The following is a 25,055-nucleotide window of genomic DNA, read 5'->3' as shown; positions in this document are numbered from 1 at the left end:
GCCCAACCTCAAAGCAGCAGCGACCCTGGGAGGAAGGCAGAGAGCCAGCTCCGAGGTCCCATGAAAAGGGGCGAAGGTCATTGAGTTCACCCCTCCTGATTATGAGGAGTTGGCAGGTCCGACCAGGCCTGGTACGAGTGAAACCGACTCCATGAGGGCCCCCTGGTAAGTCAAGGCATAATCCCTGTAACCAGGGGTTCCTGTGGAACCGGTGGTGCCCTTGCCAGGGACCCAGGGGAGGATGTGGGCTCTACTGGACTCGGGTTGCACCAGGTGTGTGGTTAGCCCTGAAGGGGACTGGGCCAACTCACCACGGACAAGTCGCCATGGCTAAGTCGCTGCTGGACAACTAGCCACAGCCAACTCAAAATGGGACAACTTGCTTCGGGACAATTTAACAATTCTATTTATTTAAAATAAATATATTTTTTAATTTTTTGCTTTTCAGATTTCATTCTGTCCCTCCTTTTGCATCCTTGATTCTATTCCATCATTTCTTTGATATTAGTGTAACTCTTGTCCTGCAGTGAGTTGTCCTAGACCCGCCTGGAGGTGGTGGAAAAGTTGGGATTCAGACTCAAGCAGCTGAAGGTGCCACCGCCTTTGGCCAGCTGGAGGGGACCGTAGCTGGAGGGAGGGGCTCATTTCATAGTGGAGCCAGTGGAAGCGAGAATGGGAAGGCAGAGAGAGGCCCTGAGTTTTAAGTCGAGCTGGGGATGGAGAGACCCCCTCCTGCTTGGCTCCAGAAATGGGACCCCTTTGTGAACTGGAGGAGGGGTCTCTTGAAAACCCGGCATAAGGTAGCCAAAGAAGGGGAGGAAAAGAAGGAACAGAGAGAGGATGTAAATTCCCAGAGTGAAATGCAGGCATTTTTCTCCCTCAAACTACAGCTCACATCAAAGAGCCCGTTCTTTGCAAGCCCCTCTGCAAGGAAAAGAGTCCCTGACTACAGAAGAAGCGCTGCCCAGCCTCGGCTTCAGAGAAATCATCCTTAGCTTCCCAATATGGATTTCAGGATAAATAAAGCTGCTACAGATGCAGAGGGTGTTATTGTGCAGAATGTGCAGGTCTCTGCAGAAGGTGTGCAGAAGAGTGCCTCCCTTTGGAAAACCAGCTGCCTCTGAAAAGGGGTTGACCAGTCTGGCCTTCTCTGTGGCCGGCATGAGGCTGGCAGCCCCTCGCAGTAGCCTGGACTCCATTTGGGTCCTTCAGCCAAAAGAGTTTCCTGTATGGCTTCGGCAGATGAAGGCCTGGCTTCGGTCTGGGGCAGCTGGCTGGCTGATTAAGCAGCTGTTCCCCACCAGGTTTATCTCCCCTTTGCACTCCCAGCCGCCTCTCTTATCAGGAGCCGGCAGCCTGACAGTCGGTGGGGAAGCACCCTCTGGGCACCAACTGCTCCCCCCTAAAGGGCTTCGTGGGCCCAGCCCCCTCCCAACCCAGAGTCACTCCGCAGGGCCCCAGGCTGGAGAGGAGGGGCCGCTTTGTAGTCCTTTGCCAACCCCTTTTCCTCCTTACTCCGGGTACTAAACTCTTTCAATCATCTGTTGAATGGTTCAATGCCTTCTTTTAGTGTGTTCCTTAGTTTTTAGCTGCTGCTTTTGTGGATTGTTGCTATTGCATCTGTTATCCTTTGGGGGTGTGAAATGTGTGTCCTTCCTCTGTCACCCAGTGTCATTCCCATTTCCTTAGAGGCTGGCTGGGAGGGAGGGGGGCTCACCGCCTCTTCCACCAGCATCCTAGTCTGGTGCTTCAGCCTGGAGGATTTCCTGAGGTCAACCCTTCCACCTCTGGTATTTTCCCACACTGGGGGCTGCCAGTGGATCGCAAGTTCATTGGTCCAAAGCTGGCCTTGACCTGGGCGTTCTTCGGCATGAAGGCAAGTTCTCCTTCCCAGTTGGGAGAGCAGCTCTGTGGCGAGCCAGGGGGGGGGGGCTGGAAGAGAAAATGCTGGGGAGGAAGGAACACGGTGGAGGAGCTGCCTCCCTTCTCCACTGCTCAGAAGCATGAGGGGTGGTCTGAGTGACCATAATGGGGGGGGGCTGCAGTCCTTCTTGCCTTTGGTCCTTCAAGCCCCCCCCTCCTGCATCCAGTTATCTTGCCAGGGCTGGGCAGCCGGAGAGGAGCCAGGGAGGGCTGCTGCTTCCGAAGGACCTGGGTTTTTTGGATCCCCGGTTTGTCAGACTCTTCCAGGACTTTGTTTAAAGAAACACAAGTCTATTTTTAACTGTGGGTTTCTGCTTGCGTGGAACGCAATGCCAGGGCAGCCTGGGCATCTCTTCTTGCCAGAGGGGCTCTCCATGGGGAACGTCGCCCCCTGGACAGGCGTTGAGCAGCCATTTCTTGGTTTCCCAAACGGGCCCCTCACCCTCTCCTTGCTCCAGGCACTGTCCAGGAGAGCTCAACACTATTAGCCTTAGTTAGCATGGCCGGGGATTATGGGAACTGTGGTGCAATACAAGGCAACCTGTATCCCAGGTTTCAACCTCAGTGGTGCCCATTCCTCATCCGGGACAGTAGGATTTCCATTTGCGCCACTCCAAGCCAGAGTTTAGTTTGTGTGGCCCACAAACCACGGGCAGCCTGCCAAGCCCCCGTGTCCGCCTGCATTTCTTGAAAGCCCAATCAATCCACCAAGGCTGCCTTGACAGGCCCGGTGCCAAGAGCCTCCCAAGCCTCCAGGCTTCACTGGCACCGGCTCCATGACGGCCACCATCCACACACAGCTGATAGCCGTGCCCGCTAGTCCTTGGCAGCTCACAATTATTTCTAACTTATCAGCGTGGCCTTTCCTCTCTGAGCAGTGAAGGCCCGGTCTATGGGGACATTTTCGATTAAAATAGCATAATTGGCACCTTTCATTGTTTAAAGTCTGTTTTATGCTTTTGTAAAAAAAAGTATAGTACTTAGTCAGGAACAAAATTCAAGAGAAAGCAGAAAAGAATCAGGAGAAGGATCCTGACAGACAGCGGCAAGAAAAAGACTGGAAAGAGGGAGCTGTTATCTCAAGGGCCCTGAGAGACAACAATCCCCCATCCCATCCCATCCCATCCCAGCTGCAGAAGACTCTCCTTCGGTCTCCAAACGGCCAGCTACTCTTACAGCTGCTCCTTCCTGTCAGCCCCATCCCCGCTCTGCCCACTGGACTGGACCTAGGCAGCCATTTGCATCATATGACAGAGTCCCCCTGGGAAGGAAGCTTTGCTCTCCCTCGTGGGCCGCTTGAGCTGCCTCTGTGCCCCACCACCCCAGTGGAAGGAGAGTGGCTGAAAGCAACTAGGTTGCACTGAAGAATCCTCCTCTACTTGCGTTCTTACACTAACAACAGCATTTACACAATGATTGTCTGGTCTTCTAGCTAGGCAGCTGGATGGACTAAGTGACCACAACTGGTAGTCAGCCTTCCCCTCCCCCTCCTGCAGCCAAAGGTGCAGCTTCCTTGCCCTTTGATTCTCTAAGTGCATTTGGACTGTGGCAAAATGTGGCCCCCGAACTGGCACGATGGTGTGGGCTATTGCCCCTCTCCCATTCCCCGAGGCCCCTTAAGCATCCACTGTGGCTTTGGGGGACTCCTTGGCTTTCTGACCCTCGCCTGCAAAGAGTCCTGCCTGCTTCTGGGGCCTTCTGCCTTTCCTGGCAGACCTCTTCTCCCCCAACCCTTCAGAAGGGCTGAACGGACTCCTTGTTTCTTAATGCTGCAGTCTCGGAAGATTCAGCCCCAGCATAGCAACAGCCCCAGCATCCTCAGGACCCCTTTGAGGCTTCCAATGAAGCCTCCATGTTACCATAAAACCCAGGAACCCCAAGAGCAGACATGTCAAACAGAAGGCCCGGGGGCTGGATGCGGCCTGCAAAGTGGTTTCATGTGGCCCGTGAAGCCATGCTGGAAACAGTGAGGGAACAGCCCCCGCTGCCTTGGCCCTGGCCCAGGCCGGCCGGGAGCCAATGTACAATTTTGTGGTGGCCATCTATGCTGAAGCACATTCAGTCTTAGCTCCACAAGGCCATCTAGCAACAGCCCCTGCTGTGTCGGCCCCGCCCACCTGGGTGCATGCTGGGGAGGTGTCACCCTTTGTGAGGAATGAAGAAGTGGGCCATGCCTTGGCACTTGCCCCGGTCCCACCCCCTTCTGCCAGAGACCCTCAGATCTGTCCCACTCCTGCCAAGGCCCCCACAGGGAACCTTGACGTGAACAATGTAGAGCATGCCCACCCAGTAGGCCACACCCACTCCATCCACGCCCACCCAGTAGGCCGCACCCACCGTGGCCACACCCACCCAGGCCCCCAAGGGCAACCGCAATGCTGATGCGACCCTCAATGAAACTGAGTTTGACACCCCTGCCCAAGAGGCTCCTGGCTAAGCGGTTCCATTTTTCTGGAGCTCTCCATTTTTGCAGGAAAGTACAAGGTGCCCATTCACTTCTCCAGCTAGTCCATTTTGGTTTGGGGTCCATTCCATGCAGATGCTCTCCCCCCCAGAACCACCCCCATGGATGCCCCTGAAGTCTCTGCCGCAGTAGAACTCGAGGGAATATTTGCTGATCTGCACGGTGGTGTTTTCAGTCTCCCCGTCGTGAGGAGAAGTCCTCTGGCTGGCAATGGCAGATTTGAAGCCTTGCTTCCTGCACAGGATGTGCTGCTGGATGATTTTCCTGAAGGTGCAGCGGAACTCTCGGATCTGGTACGCGTAGATCAGGGGGTTCACCACGGAGTTGGCATGGGACAAGATAATGGCCAGGTACATGACCCCGGGGGGAGGCTCTCTGCAAGTAGGGCAGAAGAGGGTGAAGCAATTGATCAGGTGTAATGGGAGCCAGCATATAGCAAACATCCCAACAATGAAGGCCAAGGATTTTGCTGCATGGACTTCTTTTTGTAAAATGTATCGGGATCGTTCCCCGTGCATCATCTTGTTTTCCATTTGCTTGAGCTGCTGCCGGGCTGTCATGAAGATCTTCAAGTAGATCCCAAACATCAGAAGGAGAGGAAGCAGCACACATGCAAAGAAGTTGTAGTAGACCATGTAATCCATGGTGACCACAGTTGCAAAGAAGCAATGCATCATATTGCTACTGCAGTTGGTTCTATTTTCACTTTGCCCGTTCTCTTCCAGAGTCTTTCTGTGCCAGCCCAGCATTGGCGTCAGGCCAATAATAAAGGATAAGAACCAACAGATGGCTATGACTCCCTTGGCACGTGAGTTGGTCACTAGAGCATTGTACCTGAAAGAAGAGCAGAGAAAGGCAATGCATGAAATCCGATCTACATGGGAAGAGAGCAGAACTGATCAATTGATAGAATCTGTCCAGCTTCTTGCTGCAAACCACTCCACTGCAACAGGAGAGAGCTGGGATCAGGGGCTGTGGAACGTGGCCAGCAATGTGTGGATTGACTAACATTGGGACTCAATCCACCTCCTCAGCAGATCTCAAGCCATGACCGGCATTGCCCTCAGTTCCAACTAGATCCTTCTTTTGAGGTAGATGAGAACTGAACCCCATACTTGATAACCTGGTTTTTTTTAAAGGCTTTGTTAAATTCATTCTAAAAGGATCCTCTATGAACAGGAAGCCTAGGATTTGTGTTTCTATCCATGCTGTAAATAATCTGGGGGTTTGTTCACTGTGGAGTTCCTCAACGAACTCTGGAAACTTAATCTTGGAATAGCAAGGATGTCTGTTCTGGCCCCATTCACACGGCTACAGTTCCCAACCATGAAGGTGAAGACATTTTAAGGTGGTGGGAATCACCTTCTGGTATCACCAGGACTCGGCACAGCCAGAATCCCTTCCCAGCTGTAAGGAGTGGAGGGCCTGGGGGCAAGATCCATGCCCACCCCCACAACACTATCAGTCGAGAGTGGAGGGGAAAACCCAAAATTGCCTCATAGAGTCATCTTTGGCCAGTGCGCACTCAGACCCAAATACAACCAAGTGAGCCAATAGCTGAAATCATGTTTCATGTGGCATCTGTTGTAATGAAGACAAGGATCATATAAATTGATGGTTGGCATAAAATTGGGTAATATCAATTCCTGGAACCAATGACATGAGGACCTTTATTCTGCCCATTCTGATATTTTTTTTTCCTTTACAAAGAGATTTCTGATCAATATTGGAAATTCCTGGAACTCATTGGCACTCCACAGAAGGGCCTTGAGATCAGCAGTGATGGGGTTGATGGAGCCTGAAGATTGCCTGCTCCAGAGGTCGGGGGAGGGGCTCTCCTGGGCATCAACAAGGGAAGGGGCCTTTGCCCCAAAAGACAGCTTACAAATCATATAAATTATTTTTAAAAATTAAGAATGAATGAGTGTCCTGGTTTTATTTTGAGAAGCGCTGGGAATAGCTGTGCCAAGAGTGGCCGCTGCCAGGAGGGGGATCCCCGATCCGTTTGTGGGAGGCCCTGCCTGCTCCCTGTCAAGCTCCATCCATGGCGAACAAAGAGCAGAAGCCTAACAAGGGCTGAGAAGAGACAAGGAGCCTCTTCTGGGGAATCTTCAGACGTACAATCTGTGACTTAATTTATGCTTATTTTTCCAGATAAACAATGTCTGAATTCTCTAATCAAGGCACTGGAAAGGAAAGCTATTTTGCTTTCCATCTTTGTCCAGGTCTTGCCTTTAGGCCTGGCTTCTGGGTGGTCAAGCTCAGATTATTGGTCACATGACTTCTGTCCCGTTCCACTTCCCAAGGCTGGAGGCTGGTTGGCCACAGGCAGCCCCCCACATCTTCTCAAATTGAGGGGGGCAAACTGAGTATCTCAACACTTGGAGGGGCTATGAAAGATCCAGCAAATGTTTGCCAAAGACATTGCTTTTAAAAAAACAAAACAAGCGTTTCCAGAAAAGTGCGTTTTACAGATCCAATCTTGATGTTGGATATAAAATTAATAATGTTCACCATCTTATGTGCTACTGATGAACACTGAGTGTGGCTGTCTGGTGCACCTGCAAAATTTATTAAGCATTCCTGTGTTTCTTCATCCAAATCATTATTATAAAATCCTAAAATACAAAGTTTCCAGGTTCGATCCTTGCACCTCACTCAGATTTGATTCTCCGGTCAATTTTTAGCCAATTATATATCAACTTAATTTTCATCCCATCCAACTTTGTTGTTTTTAATGTTTTAATTGGTTGAGTTTTATAGTTTTTAAAATTATTTTATGTTATTTAACTTTTGATTAGGAGCAGCCCAGAGTTGGTTGAATGTAAATGTTTTAAAATGAATAAACTCACACTTAACTAATCTGCCAATCAGAACGTCCTGGACTAGCTTTCCGATGCTCTACCTCAATCAAAACAGATGAAATCTGCAGTGTTTCATCTTATAGGTCAGTCTCCTAATCTGCTTCAAGGATCTCCCCAAATACTGATGTCAGATTGGTAGTTCCCCGTAGATTCCTTTCCCTTCTTTTGAAGAAAGGACATTTGCTCTCTGTCACTTTCCTAATTTCTCCAGGTTTTCCCAAAGAGAAAGCTTCTCCCAGCTCATATGCCAGTTTGCTCTTTGTGGACTGAAACTCAGATATTCCCCACCTCAAGCTTCAATTCCACCCCTTTGTCCTGTTTTCCCATTTCCTAATGGAAAGCACTTCTTGTTGCAGAAAACTGGGGCAAAAAGGATTTGGCTATCTCTCTCTCTCTCTTTTTTTTTTTTTTTGGTCGTTGTTAGCTCATAACATTTCATTGTTCCCATTAAGCAGCAAATATTTTGATTCTTTTAATTTACACACATCTAAAAAAAGTCTTTTGCTGTTCTAAAAGTCTTTCTCCAACCTACATAGAGTGTCTTGCTGCTGAACAGCTCCAGAAATTCTTGAATAAACAATTTTCTAGATTCAGTTTCATGGAACTGGAACCGGGGGCCCATGTCCTTTAGCCTCTGGGGCAGCTGATTCAGGGACAAGGGTTGAGATGTCACAACATACAAAGAACCTCTGCCATCTCTCTCTTTTCAGCAGATGGAGGTAATACCGCTGAGTCCCTAAAGGCTGTGAATGAGGCAATGGCTAATAAACAGAGGTCCTGTCGTGGGTGACTTCTGTGTCTGCAAAGAAGCGCTCTGCCTGTTTGAGGCCAGCAGGAGCCCATTCTGCTGCACATGGCAATCACAAGCACCCGGGGTGGGCACAGGCCCTGCTAAACCACAACCTTGAATTCTGCAGAGAAGGCCCTCATAGTGGTGCAGTAGTCAATATCTGAGGGGCTGCCACAAAGAAGGGGGGATCAACCTATTCTCCAAATCACCAGAAGGTAAGGGAAGAAGCAGTGGATAGAAGCTAATCAAGGAGAGAAGTGACCTGGAATTAAGGAGAAACTTACTAACAGTGAGGACAATTAACCAGTGGAAGGGCTTGCTTTCAGAAATCATGGATGCTCCATCCCTGGATGCTTTTAAGAGATTGAACAGCCACCTGTCTGAAATAGTATAGGGTCTCCTGCTTGAGCAGGGGGTTGGACTAGAACACCTCCAAGGTCCCTTCCAACTCTGTTATTTAGTTCTGCATCTTTGGCGTATTTACCTGAGAGGCATACGGATAGCAATAATCCGATCAATGGCAATAGCCAGAAGACTGAAGATGGAGCTCTGGGTCAGCACCAGGACAAAGCAGGCGATGAAGAGGCAGCCGTAAAAGAAGGCACAGAAGCCAGTGCTGATCGTGATGGCAAAGGGGATGGCCAGGACCCCCACCGCGATGTCAGCTACCGCCAGGGAAGCCACAAAGTAATTGGTGACATTCTGCAGATTGCTGTTGAGATAGACGGCCCAACAGACCAGGACGTTCCCAAAGATGGCCAGAAGGGCAATGACCAGTTCAAAGACAATGTAGATGATGTTGGTAAGGAAGCTCTTGTCCCCAGACACGAGCATGGTGAGGACCTGGGAACCCTCGTGTCCATAGCTGCAGGCCTCTCCAGGCTGCGATGGCAGAGAGGGCGGGCCGGCCTTCAGGAGGCCAAGGCTTGGCCAAGCTCCAGGCAGTGCAGAAAACAGAGCCGAGTCATTCTCCAGATGGCCGCCAAACGCCGGTTTCTGTGCAAAAGTCCCTGGGCGATTCTTTGCCTTTGCTGCAGGCCTCCCGGCAGAGACAGCAGCTCTTCACTTCTCCTCCCAGAGAACCACTTTTGGAGAGGGTGCAGAGGACATTCCGTGGGACATTCTGTGGGGGGGGGGAAGAGGAGAAGAGAGAAAAAGATGCTGAGAACATCCAGATGCAAGGCAAGAGACCTCCTTCAACGGAGCAGCCTCCACTCAGGCCACCCCTGAGCTTCCAGAGTGGTAAAGCTTGTTGTTTATTCTTTAGTACAGAGGCTCCCAACCTTTTGGGCACCAGGGACCGGTTCCACGGAGAAAGGTTTTTCCATGGACCGGAGAGTCCGGTTTTGTGCGCTGTCTGCATCTTGCAGATGGAGCTTTGCTTGTTTGTGCGGCCCGGTTGCTAGCATGCTGCGGCCCGGTACATCCAAGACCGGGGATTGGGGACCCCTGCTTTAATATATTCATTCAGGAGTTCAAGTGGTTCCCTGGACCCTTATTCCTCACACCACCACTTTGTGAGGAAAGTGGGGAGGAGAGGAGGGTCTCCCATTCCTAGACCAGCACCCATATGGCTGTACTTTTCCAAGCCTTGGGCCTCAAAGGAGGGGAGGGTCGACCTCCCCATCACCTTGCTCTAGATCCGTGATTCTTAAACTGTCTGACTCAACTATCCTCTCCCCCCCCCCAACTCTCATTACCCCTAGAAAAACCCAGACTGTTATGTTGCGTAAGTGTCATGGTGGAGGCAGTACTTTCAATCAGGATCCTCAGACAGCGATGGCAAATTGCTCCCTTCCCCCAGAGGATGCCCCAACGTCTTAGGGGTGACCTCCCCCAGTTTAAGAAGCGCTGCTCTGTGGGGTGATAAATGTGAGGCTTGCTACAAAGCCACCTGATAGCCCCCGAATCATTTTTGCTACAAAGCCACCTGAAAGCCTCTCGAATCAACACAAAATAAAAAAAGCAACAGTAAAGCTGCACCTCAAAACTTCGTCTGGAAACATCTCCACTGGTTTAGGAAAGTCTCCTCAATCGCTTGGGGTGGCTGTGATTCCTTCAGAAGGGACCAGTGGACTAAGATTTGGCCAGACCTCCCTGTAGCCAAATTTGTTAGCGTCTACAGTATAGCACACTTGCAAAGTTGGCTTGGGGAGACTTCTGGAGCTGCCCTTCCATCAGAAGACCCGTACTTTAAAAAACACATTGTGCACACTGAACATGTGTTTTATACACATAATTTATGCATATTTACTCTATCAAGTTTTTAATTTGCCTAATTTATTTTTACAGGAAATGGCTAGAATTTTTGCTGAATCCCAGTCCAAGTCTGAGAATCTTATCCAGGCACACACAAGACCTAGAAGCTTGCTCTTTTGAAAACAAACACAGAGTTGCCCAGGAATCTGGATCTTGCACCCAGGACCAATTTCTTCCTGGCTGGGGAAGAATCCCATCAGCTTCAAATCCCTGTTCCAGAGACATGTAACTCTCCCTGTTCAAGTCCTTTTTCTTCTGGAGTTATTTATAAAAAGGAAGACATGAGAGAAGGACCTAAAACTGAAAAGCAATTTTCAAGTTGTCTCCCCGCAGACACCACCCCCCTCCGCCAGCAGCCCTTCTTAAAGCCCATTCCTGATGTAGCCAGCATTTGGCCAGAGTCAAAAGCCACCCTGGAAGACTGTCTCATTCCTCGTGGTCAGCTCAGCCTTCCTCATCCTGGACAGTGCTGGGGAAAGTCAGAGGAGGAGCGTGCTCTGGAGAAGTAAGCTATTCAATCTGATGAACGAGCAACTGAAGTATTATGGTTGAGACTACTTTATTATCTGGTGATCAACAGAAGCCTCAGAAGTCATTTCTATTTTTGGCTGCAGATGTAATAAAACAATAAAGATGGATATTCTCCATGAGAAGATTAGAGGACACCTCCTATAGCAGTTGCATTCTTCACTGATTGTCTGTCCACAAGGAGTCTAAATGTGGTTTTGTGGTGGCACAGTATGGAGTAGCAACCACGGTCTCATGGCCGGAGATTGCTGGACTTCCCATGCTCCTTGTTCTTGGGTGATTTCAACAGGAGGAGGAGGAGGATGTGGACCAAAAGACAATGTGATAGACCAGACCTTGGAAGGAGGAAGCTCTGTTCACAGGCTTACACTCATTTGCTCCAAGCAAAAATGTACTATGTGGAAGGGATTGCATCTTAATCCACAGAGGAGCTTATTTTGACTGGAAGTAGCCTAAGTGGGCCAAGGCCTCTTCTCAACTGTTCATCACCATCTGAAGAAGCTGTGCCATTGCTGAGTAGCTTTCACCATTCTGGACCTTTTCTTGGTGGGCAACCAAAACCTGCTTCCTTCCAGATGGCTTCAGGAGGAGGAGGAGGAGGAGGAGGAGGAGGAGGAGGAGGAGATCTTATGAAAGTATCTAATGTAAATCTCTTCTCATTGATCCCTTTTGGGAGAGGAAGAGATTGATTTCCTGTCAGTCATTTTACCCAATGTAAAAGTCATTTGGAAGATAAGCTGGATGTCAACCTCAGGGAGTGATTTCTATATTGTCAGATGGACAATTTCATGTCACGCTCACATTGGGGGAAACTAGACAACTAGGGAGTCACCTCATTTGTTTGTGGTGGGTGTTGCATCACATCAATATGTCAACCCCTGCCTCCCTGGCAAGAGACAGCGAACACCTTCCTCCACGGTGCTGTTTCCCCTCAGCAATGGGCTCTGGGCAACGCAGGCAAAGACGGTGCCAAGAGGTGCTGGAAAGAGCAGCCCTTGGGCTCCTGCAGCCCGAGGCTTAGAAGGGCTGGGAAGTAGGGTCCTAAGAAGAACCCTTTGGACAGTATCGCTGGCCTTTAAATTAGCATTTCTTGACCCTGGCAGTTTTAAGATACCTGGACTTCAATTTCCAGAGTTCCCCAGTCACCGTGCTGTTTGGGGAATTGTGGAAGTTGGAGTCCACACATCTTAATGTTGCTTAATTTAAAGGCCAGTCATATTGTCCTAAGTATTCTTTTCGGTCCCCACAGGAGGCTGTGAAGCCAAAAATGCCATGATGGGGTATCAAAAAGGCAATACTAAGATACAAGTGACGATATTATCATTGCAGCCCAGCTCTGCAAACACACTTCAGAATTGAAAACTAAATATCCTCAGGAGAAATCTTGTGACATCCCACAGCAATATGCTTATGAGCTTATGCACTGAAGACAAATTCCTTGTGTGTCCCATCACACTTGGTCAATAAAGAATTCAATTCAATTCAATTCTCTTCTATTCTGCCATTTATGGAATATGATTCCATCCGTTGGAGATGCTGCTATAATTGGATTCCTACTTGGACTATCGTAACTTCTCTTAGGCACCCAGTTTCACTTAATACAAGTGAAGGAGTCATAGTGTTAGACACAACTAGAGGTTTTCCTGCTAGTATATCTGGCTGCTTGTGTAGCAGTTGATGCACCTAGAACAACAGCTCCATTCTTATGCTGTTTCTGCCATCACAGCCCAAACTCTCTCAAGCTCCCTTGATGACTACTACTAGGTTTATGATGGCGCTTAGTGACTATTAGTAATGACCTGCCCTCAGAGTCCAAGTTGTCACAGAGTGTCACAGTCACATTACTATGATTTCCAATATTCCCTGCCAGTAAAGTCAGTGGGGAGGCCGTCAGGAAGTCAGCACCATCACATAAGGTCCTCCAAACAGCAATGCCAGGATTGCCATCGTTAAGTGACACGGGGTCAAATGACAAGCACTTTACAACCGCATCACTTAGCAATGGCAATTCCAGTCCCAATTGCCCTCATTAACTACCTCTATGGCAGGCAACACCGATTTAGCTGAACCCCTAATTGCATCATGCTGCACAGGAGTGTTTCAAAGCTAGGTACCGGCTCGTCTCCATTGTCTCTTCTTGGATTAGAAGATCATTGGCAAGTAGACAGAATGGTTTTGGGAAAAAGAAGTTTACATCTTTAGCATCTGTATCTGTAAACAAATGATTACAGACACTTTCTCGTAAAATCTGCACAGCTGTTCAGCTCTCCTGCAACTTGAACCTTAATCTTCTAGGGGAGCCCCACCTCATTCTGGGAAGCACATCGGGGTAGTAGTGGCTGAAGGTAGCAAACTACAAACTAGGAATCCAAGTTCTCCAGAATTCAAGTCACTGGAGGACTTTGGACCTGTCCCTCTTGGCTCTCGAAGAGGCAAACCACTTCAAAATCCTTGCCAAGAACACTACAGGGGCTCATCCAGGCAGTATCAGGAATCAACGCTGATTCACAGATGCACACCTATACAGACGCACACACCGTTCTCCCACGCAGAAATCCAGATAGCCTCCCAGGTCCGACTTTGGAGGAGAGAAACTAACAGTCACAGTGCTCTGGTAGGGCAATCAAAAAATAGCCCTTCTGGGCCAAAGTGCTCAGTGTTTTGCGAGGGCCAGGAGGGTGGCGTGGCAAGCCAGGGTGGTAGTGACACAGCCACTTTATCATAGTGTTGGTGTGCTGATAAAAACAATAGTAATCATGGAAACAGAACATAAGCATTCTAATTTTCTTTGCCACTAATTGCATTTCTAATCTATCTTGGATATTTGGTTTGTTTCCGGTAATAAGAGGAAATTAAGTATTAATACGCAACAATTTCCCTTATGGTTGCTTGAAGGAGGCCTTGCACACGCACACACACACACACACGCACCCGAAGCTCTGCCGTGCTCCGCTCGCTGCCCAGGTGCCTGCCAGGGTCTCCTGGGGAAGATCTGTGCTTTGCCCAATGCAGAGGGTCTCCCTCTGGCCCTGGCACCAACAGACCCCGGGGGCCATACATCTTCATTTGCTACCCTCTCGTCCCTCGAGGGAGGCAGACTAAAGACTCCTTCTCAGCTCTGGCAGCTGGAAGACTTCAGCTCCCGTGGCTGGCGGTGGAACTCTGCCAGCTGAATTCTACCCCTCGTCCATTCTGAGACCAAGGCTGAGAAGTTTCCTCAGCTCTGCAAGTAGACCTCGACATATGGCCACAACTGGGACCAAAATTTCCATAGCTAAGCAAAGTGGCTTTTGAGTGAATCATGAGCTGTTAAATAAATCTGGCTTCTCCCACTGACTTGTTTACCAGAAGCCAGCTGAGAAGATCATAAATGGTGACCACATGACCCTGGGCTGTGGCCACCATCCTGAATGGAGACATGAGAGCAGTGCTCCAGTATCTGAGGGGCTGCCACAAAGAGGAGGGAGTTGACCTCTTTTCCAAAGCACCAGAGGGTAGGACGAGAAATGGTGGTTGGAAACTGACCAAAGAGAGAAGCAACCTGGGATTAAGGAGAAACTTCCTGACAGTGAGGACAATTAACCAGTGGAACAGCCTGCCTCCAGAAATTGTGGGTGCTCCATCACTGGAGATTTTTAAGAGGAGACTGGACATTCACCTGTCTGAGATGGTATAGGTTCTCCTGCTTGAGCAGGGGGCTGGACTAGAAGACCTCCAAGGTATTCTATTCTATTCTATTCTATTCTATTCTATTCTATTCTATTCTATTCTATTCTATTCTATTCCTTCCATGCTAGTTGCCAAGCACTGGGATTTTGATTGTGTGGCTGTTGGGATGCTGCAAATGGTTGTAAGCGCAAGGGCCGGTCGTCACTTTTTCCAATGCTGCTGTGACTTTGAACAGTAAGTCCCTCAACTTGCAACCATTTGTTTAGCAACTATTCAACTTATTGGAGTTATTTTCCTTCTCTTTGAGATCCTGTCCAAAGGCAGCTTCGAGGTGGTTAAAATCCCATGGCAGGGCAGGGAGAGAGGCAGGCTGGGGACAGCCTGTGTTGGGCTGCTCTTTTCTCTCCAGGAGGCATTTAGAGCACTTCAACTCATTGAAGACCCTTCCTTTAGTGAGGCAAGGTAATATTCCTGCCCTGTCAACAGAAAACAGAGGAGATTCACCTGTGTGGGAATCTGAACTGTATTGTGCAGGAAATGCACAGGTTGCCTTCCAAAAGTATTATTTATTTAACCAAACTTTCATTGCATAACTCAGAGGCTTCGATGGTCCCTCCCAAAGGCTGATCTCCATCATTCAGGATTTTTGAAAGCTCCCCCCCCCCCCGCGAGCTTATGCAGCAGAGCCTCCTTGGGCTTCCCATTCCCATTCTGGTGTGGCTGAAGGCCTGGAAAGTTCTCCATCTTCAGGACATGGGACAGCTCCAAAGATACCATCACCTGATGGGTGCCAGATTTCCATCTGAGCTGACTTTAGATTCATCCTGCCTAGGAAGAAGAAGAAGGTGCTCTACAATTCAGGCTATGGAAGTGACCCCCCCCACTATTTATACGGAAAGAGGGGAGATTCAGCCTGTCCATCTTCCTCTGTGACCTGAAGGAGATCAGAACATGGTCCGAGAGCCCAGAGACTGCTCAATTTTGATACAGCATCCCTCAATGTCCCTATTGGGGTAAAAAGGGGTCTCCAGTGCCACCACTAAGACCCTGGCAATGCAAACTGGCACCTCACCTGGGATACCGCACCCACTCTTTCCCACGAACCGCCCAAAGAAGCCAGCTGCAGCCTGGATGCCAGATCCTTGGTTGGCTACCTGCTCTTAGCACTTTTAATGCTGCTTCCCAGCTAGCGTTATATCCTGAGCTGGACGTGCATTCCCACAACACCCTAAGCCAGTGGTTCTCAACCTTTTTAATGCCGCGACCCCCAACCGGTCGTAAGTTGAGGACTACTCCACCGGTCATAAGTCGAGGATCACTCAACTGGTGCAGCACCGTTTGCAGAATGGGACTTTTGGCAGGCTCAGCAGGGCAGAGACAGCCTGGACAATTCCCATTGGCTTTGGAAAGCCAATAGAATTAGACTCTATTCAAGAGAGTCTCTTCGATTGGCTTTCAAAAGCCAATAGAATAAAAGGGAGTAGCACAGCTAAGGAAAAGATGGAAAAAATGGCGGACTGCGTTGTTTGGCGACCCCCGTGAAATGGTCGTTCGACCCCAAATGGGGTCCCGACCCACAGATTGAGAACCACTGCCCTAAGCGGATTTGGCTTAGCACCAAACCACCTTCTCAGCAGCAGATTCTTTGGTTTCCATTATTTGTCCGAGAAAACCTGTTGGGGAGGAAGCAGGCGCCTGGGCCTCCCTTTCGAAGAGGGTTACGGATGGGCTAAGCATGCAGAAGAAGTTGGGACCCCCCCAGTGAGTGGAATTTGAAGAGAGGGCAATTCTTGGTGCTGCAACTGGTTAAAGGGCATCCCTTTTGTACAAGTGGTCCTCAGCTTACGAGGGGGTTTCTGAAGGGTTTTGGGCCCTTGGCTATCAACCCACATTCATGGCTGCTTGCAGCGTCCTAAAGTCATGGATTTATGCAATTCCTGCATTTTTTTTCTTTGCAGAAAACCACCACTTAGTTCCTCCCATCGCAAACAATGGATTTGCTTAATGACCACAGCGTTTGCTTAACAGGCACGGCATTTGATTTATGACCAACAGGTTCATTTAATGACCACCACAAAAATGATGTAGTAGCAGGACTGTCACATGATGACCCATTTAATGACTGGCAGGACTTATAACCGTCATGCTGGGCTCAGTTACAGTCATGAGCTGAGGACTGTGTAAGAAAATTAGTGTTCCTTAAGAACATCTTTGTTCTTTATCATCCAAGGCTGTCTGAGTGATGCCAGGGAGGTCCTGCCTGCCTTGGGGCCGGGAGAATGCAGGGGTCTGGAAGGCTTCAGCTCAACCTCCTAAAACCAAGCGGCTTTGGGTTTTAAGATCTCTTCCGTGGACCTTCCTTCTCTTGGCCTGGGAGGGGCTGCACCGCCCTGATCCTACGTGCAATTTGGGAGTCCTCCTGGACTCTCAGCTCCTGCTCAAAAAGCAGATGGTAGAAGAGCCTTTTCTCTGCTTTGTGTTTTGTGCCAGGGCCTGGAACATTCACACATTAGTCAACCCCCCAACTGGACTGCATTGAATGCCGTGCACGCTCCCTGGGGCTGCCGGTGAAGACTATGCAGACACTTGAAGGATGGAAAAGATCAGACTTAGCTCTGCCCTGCTGGACTTTTGCCAGGTAGAGAAACTTGGCTTTGTCATCCAACCCGAAGGCTGGAGATCACGGCTGTTTCCGTTTTGAATTGTTTGTTCAGTCTTTACTCTGCTCTTGTCTTAATTGTTGCCCAACCCAGAGTCAGGTAAACAAATAAATGACTAAGTACCAAATAATACTGGGCTCCATAAAAGTGAGAAAAGGCAAAATGAAAGAGCGAAGTGGCTTTGCCTCCCTCCCTCCTTCCCTGACTGTCCCCGTGCTCAGAGGAGCTCAGGGCCCTCCAGCTGATCAAGATGTGGCAAAGCAAAAGCAAAGGGGCTTCTTGAACAGATCAACGGCCTGGCTGGACCCTCGTCCAAATGCCCAGAGCCCAGAAGCAGCCCCTTTCTTTGCTGGACCCCCAAAGCCCAGGAGTGAAACCGGAGAGACGGGCCTGTCACCCGCTGCTTGCATGGCCATCCGTGGCTCCTGTGGTTCCCTTGCTCACCAGCATGTGCCACACAAGCTCTGTTGGACAGATTTGCGTCTCCATCTTAGTTAAGCCTTCTAAGTACTATGGAAGCCATGGCAGCAAAGACACGTTAAGGATATCCCCCCCACCCCCATAAAAGCCATGGCTTCAGTGGAGGAACCAACCTTACATAAAAGTTGGGAGGGGGGCAACAGTGCTCCTATGCTGAACGAGAGCAAGGAGGCTGGAGGCAGAGAAGAAGGCCTCGCGGGCAGGACACATCCACCCTCATCCAAGAGGTCCCTAGCTCAAAAGACGCCCCTTGGATGGCCCTCTCCCTTCGCCAGTACAATGCCTGGAGCAGGGAAAGCAAGCTTTTGGTGCCTGGGTCTTGGAAGGCAGTTCGATCCAAGAAGTTGTCCCAGATTCCCAGACCTGAATCTATTGCTACGGAGGGACCCTACTGGTTGCCAAGCCCAGCCTCCTCCCACCAAAATGGAGACTAGTTTCCCCACCACCACCAGCACCGAGGAGAGGCTGAACTTCAATCAGACAATTTCTCTGCAACACGGAGATGCAGAAGAGGCCAGGATGCCAAAGCTGCAAACTTGGAAGATGGGTTTGTGAGCAGCCCCTCCCCAGGACGGGAGCCAGCCTGTGGTAAGATGGGCAGGCAATAAATGTCATAAAATAAATAAATAAGTGGGAGATGCGGAGACCCTTCACAGGTCCTCAAGGCTGGGCTGCCTTTCTGCCAAGCGTGGGTTGGAAACAATCCCCCATTTCTGAAACTGTCTCCCAGGGGGTCTCCCCAAAATCACTGGGTGGGGGAAAGAGGCCTTTCTGAGGGGAGTAGGGGGCATCCCCCCTTGGGGCAGAAGTCTCAGTTGCTGATCTGGAGCTCTTTTTGGCAAAATTCTTCTGTTTTGGCAAAGACTCCGGCTGTTAAACAGTGCAGCTGCTTGTTATTTATTGGGTTCAGCTCTTGTTTTAATGCTGGACGTATTTTACAGGAAAGCAATAATTGCACAAAAACTGGAGCCTTATTTAACGTTTTTGGATGGCAAGTTTCTTGGGAGGCTGTTCTTTAATGGACAAAAAGGCCAAATAACTAGAATACTCATTCAACTGTTTCAGAAGCTTGGCTATTTTAGGGTTTCCTTTAGTTTTTGTAGGTTTCTTTTTTGCAGTGCTGGCTGTGCGGCTCCATGGCTGCAAAAAGGGACTTTGGGGGCAGAAGCCGAGATACACACCCTGGCTGCCCTCGGGCTCAACTACGCCAGCAAGGTAAACTAGCCACGTGTTAAAACGCCTAGGTGAGAACCCGAAAGGCCCCACCTGGGCCGGGGAGTCCCAGCCTTCCGCCCAGGGCACCCACCCCAAAGAAAACGTCCCAGAGGGGGCCGCCTGCCCTCAGCTTCAGCACATGCAGGGAAGGGAGCCTCCATTTCTCTGGGCGACTGGGCCAGGCTGGGACCCTTCAGCCCTCCGTGCCCGCATGGCCATCTCTCCCAGCACTGACAGGCGCTGCTGCCCCAGCCACACTTCACAGGGGTCTCCTTGGAAGCTCTCCTCTGATCCGTAAGCCCCCCCTCCACTCCACCCCCAACTCATTCAGCGGTTATTGAGAAGGAGGGGACGGGAGATCGAACCTTGCCACGCCCCCCCCCCCACTGATAGAGGCCTCTAACTGAAGGAAGAACTTTCAAAAGACAATTAGAAATTAGCCACCCTTTAAGACCCCCAGCATTACTGCAAACCCTGAGAAGGCTGCAAGTACATTGGGGGGGGGACTTCCAGGAACAGCCTCTCCCAGAAGGGCCCAGATGACCACCCAAGGGAGCCCCTCCCAGAGAAAAGAGCCATTCCTGGTTGCCCAGGCACCTGCCTTTCCCTAGGTCTCCACCCCCCCCCCCAAAGACTAGACCAAGCTGATCAATACATTGCCAGCAGCTGACAGGAGCAATTCACAAGCATTTTTAGCTGGGAGGGTCAGTCTATCTTGTGGTTATTCACCCCTTTTGGGTCGTTCAGGGCCATGGAGAAGGGGGGGGCTCTATCCGGGGAACAGAGATGCAGCAGTCCCAGAGTCTCTTCCTGCGCCACTTTGGCTCTCCTTGCCACTCAGCGCCCCCTCCTCTTCCGAAGGAACTGGGGCTCCCCAACTTCGGGGGGGGGGGGTGCTGGGCTAAGCGAGCAGCTCCCGCCTCCCCCAGGAAGCCTCTTCCCAGAAGGCGCCCCGACGGACGCCCCGGACCCTCCGTCCCGTCCGCCCCCAGCAGCGCCTCTCCGCCCCCCCTCCGGGATGCGGGCGGTGGCGGGCAGGGCGAGCCCCGGGCCGGGCCAGGAGCCGCCGGTCCCGAGACGCCACGCCGGAGATCTCGCCCCCCCCCGCAGGCCGAAGCTCGGGGAGGGGGGGTTGCGTCTCGCCTGCCACGGTCCCTGACGGAGCAAACGCGGCACCTCAGCGGCGGTGCTCCCGGCTCCCGGCGAGTAGCGGCCCCTCGCCCGGCCCCGCGGCTCCCGGAACAGAAGGCGCCGGGGGGGGGGCAGGCGGAGCTCCGTCGAGGGCCTTTCTGAGCCGACGGAAAGTTCACCGGCGGGGCCGAAGGGGCGCCCGGAGCAGCCTCCGCAATAGCCCCGCGAGGGTCTCCCTGGACGGGACGCCGCCCGACCTTCCTCCCCGCCCGCGCTCACCTGCTCAGTGCCGGCCGGCCGGCAGCTCCTCCCGGCTCGCTGGTTGCCCTCGAGTCCGCTGACCGACCCGGCGGCCGCCCCGCCCCGCCCCGCCCGCCTCCCCGTCCCCGCCGCCCGTCCGGCCAGACCTCCGTCCCGGGAGCCGGGCAGGCGCGACCTCTGCTGGCCAGGCGCGGCGGTGGCGGCTCGTTTCTCGAGGGCGGACCGGGCGGACGAGCTCCGCGACCCCTCCCGGCCCTCGAGGGCTCCGGAGCGCCCGGCCTGCTGCGGCGCCCGCGAGAGAACCCGGCCGGCGCGGAGCCTGCCCGCCCGCCCTGCCCCGCGGAAGGCGGGAGCGCGGCCGCGGCGGCTCGGCGAGGGAGCCGTCGAGACGGAGGGCTCTGCCCGAGCGGCGGAGGCGGCCGCGAGGGCCGTGATCGGCCGGAGGAGCCTCTCCGGCTCCCGGATGCTCTGCGGGGAGCCTCCCCGACGGGAGGGAGGCCGAGGGGGAGGTCGGGAGGGCTTCATATGGGTCATTTGAGGGAATTACATCGCACATCCCCCCCCGTCGGTGATGCTCTCAAGGGAGGGGAGGGGCGGATCCTGGCCCGGAGGGAGGTAGGCAGGCAGGCAGGCGGGGGCCCCGCCGGTAAGGGGCCTCGGTGCAGCCCTGGGACGTGTTCCTGGAAGAGCCCCAGAAAGCCACCAGAAATCCCGAGAATCCCCCTATCCCCGCAGCCCCCCCCCGCCCGGGAGTCGCCATGAAGTCCGGAGGCTCATTTTCAAGGGCTATCCCCCCCCATTCCTCCACCCCAGTTTGTACCAGGTGATCCCTCTCATCCCAGATTAGATCCAATGATGATTAGACCGCGGGCCTTATTGCAGGTGATTTTATCTTGCAGAAGGTGGTGAGCAGCGGCCCAGGCTTGCCCCGACTCTCCCTCCAGGTGAGGACCCGGTTTGAAGGGGGGCTGCAGAAGGGCTGGGGGGCTTTTCTGCCCAGCACTCCTGTTGAGGTTTGGCTGCCCCACGGAGAAGAGAGAGAGGGCAGCTCGTCCATTTGACTCCATTTTTATGGGATTCCCGAGCAGCCTTTCCCACAACGCGGGGCTCCTCCTTTGGCAACTTCTCAGCTCAGGAGGGAAGCAGAGGAGAGGAGACGAGAGAGCGGAAGAAAGAACCGAACCGAGGGCGCGGGAGAGCTCGTGCTTGAGCCTCTGGCCACCTGGCCAGTGCAGACCTTGCCAGAGGCCCGCCAGGCGCCGGGCGTGGAATGGGACTGCTCACCAGGGCCGATTCAACAAATACCAAAGTTAAATTCATTGGGATGTAACTGTGGCCGAAGATAATTGATTAGAGGAAGGATAATAATTACATTTATTAGCGACTGGAAGCCTGTGGTGGCTTTTTTGCTGAAAAAAGGGGGAAAAGTACCTCTCCCCAAGACCTCTGGAGGGGGGCAGGTGCCAGAGTGTAGTTTTGGGAGGGTTCCCCTTTTCTCCATGTGGGCAGGAACCCTGCCACCAAATAGGGGCCTCTCTGGGTGTGAAGCCTCCCGTGGCAGGGATAGCCCTGCGGCAGATCCCCTTCCCAGGCTGCAAGTTGCCTAAACTCCCGGTCTTCCTGGAAGACAGGAAGGAGGATGAATCGCCTGAACTCCCACTGGGCAAAGACGCTGAAGGAGAGACGGGGGGGGGGCTCCCCTCTGGTTCACCACAGCCTCACCCCCCCCCCAAGGGATCTCAGTAAGACCTCCCCAAACAGTAATGAGGAAAATCAAAATACTGACATACAGGGGCATTTACTGAAACACTTAAAACATTGCTCAGACTAGCTTTTTTATTGCATATTCAAAATATTTAATGACAAAAGTAACAAGAATATATTTTTACATAAGTTAGCTTTTAGAAGATGGCTAAAGAATCCACGAGTACTTAAAAGAATCTAACAAAGAACTTCCCTGCTATTGTAGAAGAAGCTGCTTTAGATTTCTTCCACCCTTTTGAGCACTTTCCTTGATAAAATATTTTTGTGTGTGTGAGATCTTAATATAATTCCATCTTTATCAAAAGTTAACAAATCATCACTACAAGGAAACAAGTCGGAAGCTTTCTCCCCCTGCTCTGTATGCCTTTCGTTCTCCAGGCCTTTGCCTCCTGTCCCTCCCTTGACGGGGAGAGCAAGAACTCCTGGAGCAATTCCTGTGTAAAACTCACCTCACTGCTCCTGGGCCACAATGAGTTGTCGTCTGCTTAGAAGAAAACTATGTATGTCTTCTTATAGGATGCAAAACAGTGTGTGTGTGTGAGGGGGGGGGGAGAAACACAAGACACAAGGCCTCAGTCAACCTTGGCTCTTTTATGACTCGTGGACTTCAATTCCCAGAATTCCTGAGCCAGCTAAGCTGGCTCAGGAATTCTGGGAATTGAAGTCCACGAGTCATAAAAGAGCCAAGGTTGACTACCCGATTTAGACCCGAAGAGACGGAAGAAGACTGCCTCCCTTCCACCACCACATCCAGAGAGTTCAGGGGAGGCCAGGGCACCGTTTGATGCTGCAAGACTCCTTTTAAGACAAACGGAAGGATAGATGCTGGGAGGTGCAGAGCAAGTTCCCCGTGTATTTCCTGTAATGCCAATCTCCATCCCAAGGCAAATGTCAGTATTTGCAGGCTCCTTGAGGAAAACCAGAAGCAGAAATTGAGCATTGGGAACCCACTAGGCAGCTTACCGACATGACCAGTTTGTAAAGTGTTTTTGCACGGTGAAGGACATGCAAGAGGCACAAGAAAACTACATTCTTCAGAGTTCATTCTGACTTGCTTCAGGACCCGGTCTGGTTTCAAAGCCCATCCAGAGACTTTCCAGGCTAAATTGTGGAACTGGATTATATTCTCGACAGCTCACACACCGGCAACATTTAACATTCAAAGTCCTTTGCCAGGCACATCAAAGAACGCAAAATTACATCGAGTGGGGAAAAGCAAATTACATTTACAAACAAAAGGTAACAGACTTGTTTTCAAAAAGGCAACAGGCTTTCCTCTCCCGTGAGCAGATCGCCACCTGGCCCCTCCAGGGAAGGGGTGACCCCCTCTTTCATTGCCCGGCAGCCAATCCTAACACTGCCTCTTTGCCAGGGCCTCCCTTGGGGGGGGGAGGGCACTAGGCACTCCCTGGTCCTTGGGCTGCTGCTGCTCTCAACTCAAGGTCAGGTGAGGCACCCCCCCCCCCGCAGCAATGGGCCCAAAGTTGTTCCATCTCCTGATCAGGATTAATTCCACCTGTTAAACCAGTTTTAATCCAAAGAGCATGGCCCGCAGAGCGGGACACGCATCATTCATTTAAACGTGCTGCTTAGGGAAAGCCCCAGAAGCCCCTTTGACTTCAACCCATTTACAGGAGCAGCAGTGAAGCAGGTGGACGAGCTGCAAAGCTACTGGCAGACCCCACAGGGGCGAGACCTTTTGGCAAAACGTTGACCAGCTTTTGAAAAGCTTATCCTGTCCTGTCCAAACATTCTCTTCATCTGAAACAAACTTATCCGGAGCACCACCAAAAAGGAAAGTCAAGAAGAAAAAAATGTTAGTTATTCCCAAGGAAAAGTCAACTGATCTCCATGTGGGTGTCTCCTGGAATTGGGATAACCTGCCTGCTCTCCCAGATTCCCCCCCCCCCAATTGAGGCAGGACCTTTATTACAATCGATCCTCGGAAGAGGCAGCTTTAAGACACAGACTCCTCGGCTGAGCAAGGCTGTTGTACAGCTCTGACGTGGCCGCGTCTGCAGTCAGGTGAAGGTGGCAAGGAAAAGGCACCTTTGCACTTCTTTTAGCTGAAGAGACGGAGATGATCTCAAATAGCTTTGACGAGGTTACAACAAGCCGCTTCTTCTGCTCTGGGGAGCATTAGGGTGTCACAAAAATAATATTTACTGAACCTTTAGGAACACTTTAAAGGTCAGATGACCTTCTTTAGCTTTGTGCTTTTTGCAGCTTATATTCAGTTTAGTCTCTGGCAAGAAAAGGACGAAATCTTTGTTAACACGTAATCTTGAGTTTGCATAATCATTCTGGTTTGCTCAACTGACCAGAAGGTTACCCAGAAGATGCCAGTTGGTTTTAGGATACAGTTTTGAGCTTCTGCTTCTCCCCACTTTTCCTGCTCTCAGGTTTCAAAGTATTTGTAAATTGCCGTGACGTAGTGCATAACATTTTGCCAGTCTGGACGCTCCGTTCGTACCATTTCATTAATATCCTACCAAGAAAAGAAGAAAAAAAGGGAAACATAAAAAGATGCTAGTCTGAATATAAGGCTGTCTATAACAGTAATTATACTAATAAATAAAAGTCTGCAGGCCCTGCCTCTCAGGCCTGCTGCTTGCCCACTGAAGGAGTGCAGAGGGGATTTTGCGAGCTCCATTAGGCCCTTTTCAAGAGTGCAGAAAGCTTTGGTGTGCTTGGGGGGGGGGGCTCTCCTGCATATAATGTTTCCCCAGCTTGATGAAGAGAGAACAGGTGTAGCTACTTTTTGCGAAAAAGCCGGAGAAGGCTGCAGCTGAAAGCAGGTCAGGGCCAGCCGCCTTCCTGACACCAAGGCCCTGACTAGCATTCAGGCAGCCTGTGCTCCTGATTTGTGTGAAGCGGCTTCAGCACTCATCTGCAAAGAGAGCAGTCGCTTGTGATGTCATCAGTCTTCCTTGTGGGTTGGGGGGGAGGGAGGGAGAGGGAGAGAGATCATCCTTGCAAGGGCTTACCAAAGTGGATTTGATGCCAACGCTCTCAGCTGCCTGGAAAGCCAGCGTGAAGTTTCTTCT

The 25,055-nt window shown here is 51.2% G+C and overlaps 2 protein-coding genes across 3 annotated transcripts in view; both read right to left on the bottom strand.

Annotated features, from left to right (window-relative positions):
• Nucleotides 1-4,223: 4,223 nt before the first annotated feature.
• On the bottom strand, nucleotides 4,224-20,360 carry ADORA2A (adenosine A2a receptor). The gene is made up of 3 exons (XM_039321125.1): nucleotides 20,263-20,360; nucleotides 8,526-9,164; nucleotides 4,224-5,221 (listed from the first exon to the last, which is right to left on the bottom strand). Exons 2-3 carry the CDS (start codon nucleotides 8,873-8,875, stop codon nucleotides 4,357-4,359), a joined length of 1,215 nt encoding a protein of 404 aa, XP_039177059.1. The 5' UTR covers nucleotides 8,876-9,164; nucleotides 20,263-20,360; the 3' UTR covers nucleotides 4,224-4,356.
• Nucleotides 20,361-22,060: 1,700 nt separating this feature from the next.
• The window catches only part of SPECC1L (sperm antigen with calponin homology and coiled-coil domains 1 like), a 54,324-nt gene continuing 51,329 nt past the window's right edge, over nucleotides 22,061-25,055 (bottom strand). For both annotated transcript variants that reach the window (XM_039321067.1, XM_039321065.1), the window contains exons 15-16: nucleotides 24,996-25,055; nucleotides 22,061-24,496 (exon numbers count right to left, since the gene is read on the bottom strand). In XM_039321067.1, the coding sequence (XP_039177001.1) occupies nucleotides 24,407-24,496; nucleotides 24,996-25,055 (150 nt within the window). In that variant the 3' untranslated portion in view covers nucleotides 22,061-24,406. The remainder of the gene's footprint in view (nucleotides 24,497-24,995) is intronic.

Source organism: Crotalus tigris, unplaced genomic scaffold (genome assembly GCF_016545835.1).
Source record: "Crotalus tigris isolate CLP2741 ecotype Arizona unplaced genomic scaffold, ASM1654583v1 scf7180000023720.1715460, whole genome shotgun sequence".
In the NCBI taxonomy this organism is placed as follows: Eukaryota; Metazoa; Chordata; class Lepidosauria; order Squamata; family Viperidae; genus Crotalus; species Crotalus tigris.
This window is presented reverse-complemented; position numbering and strand designations above follow the sequence as displayed.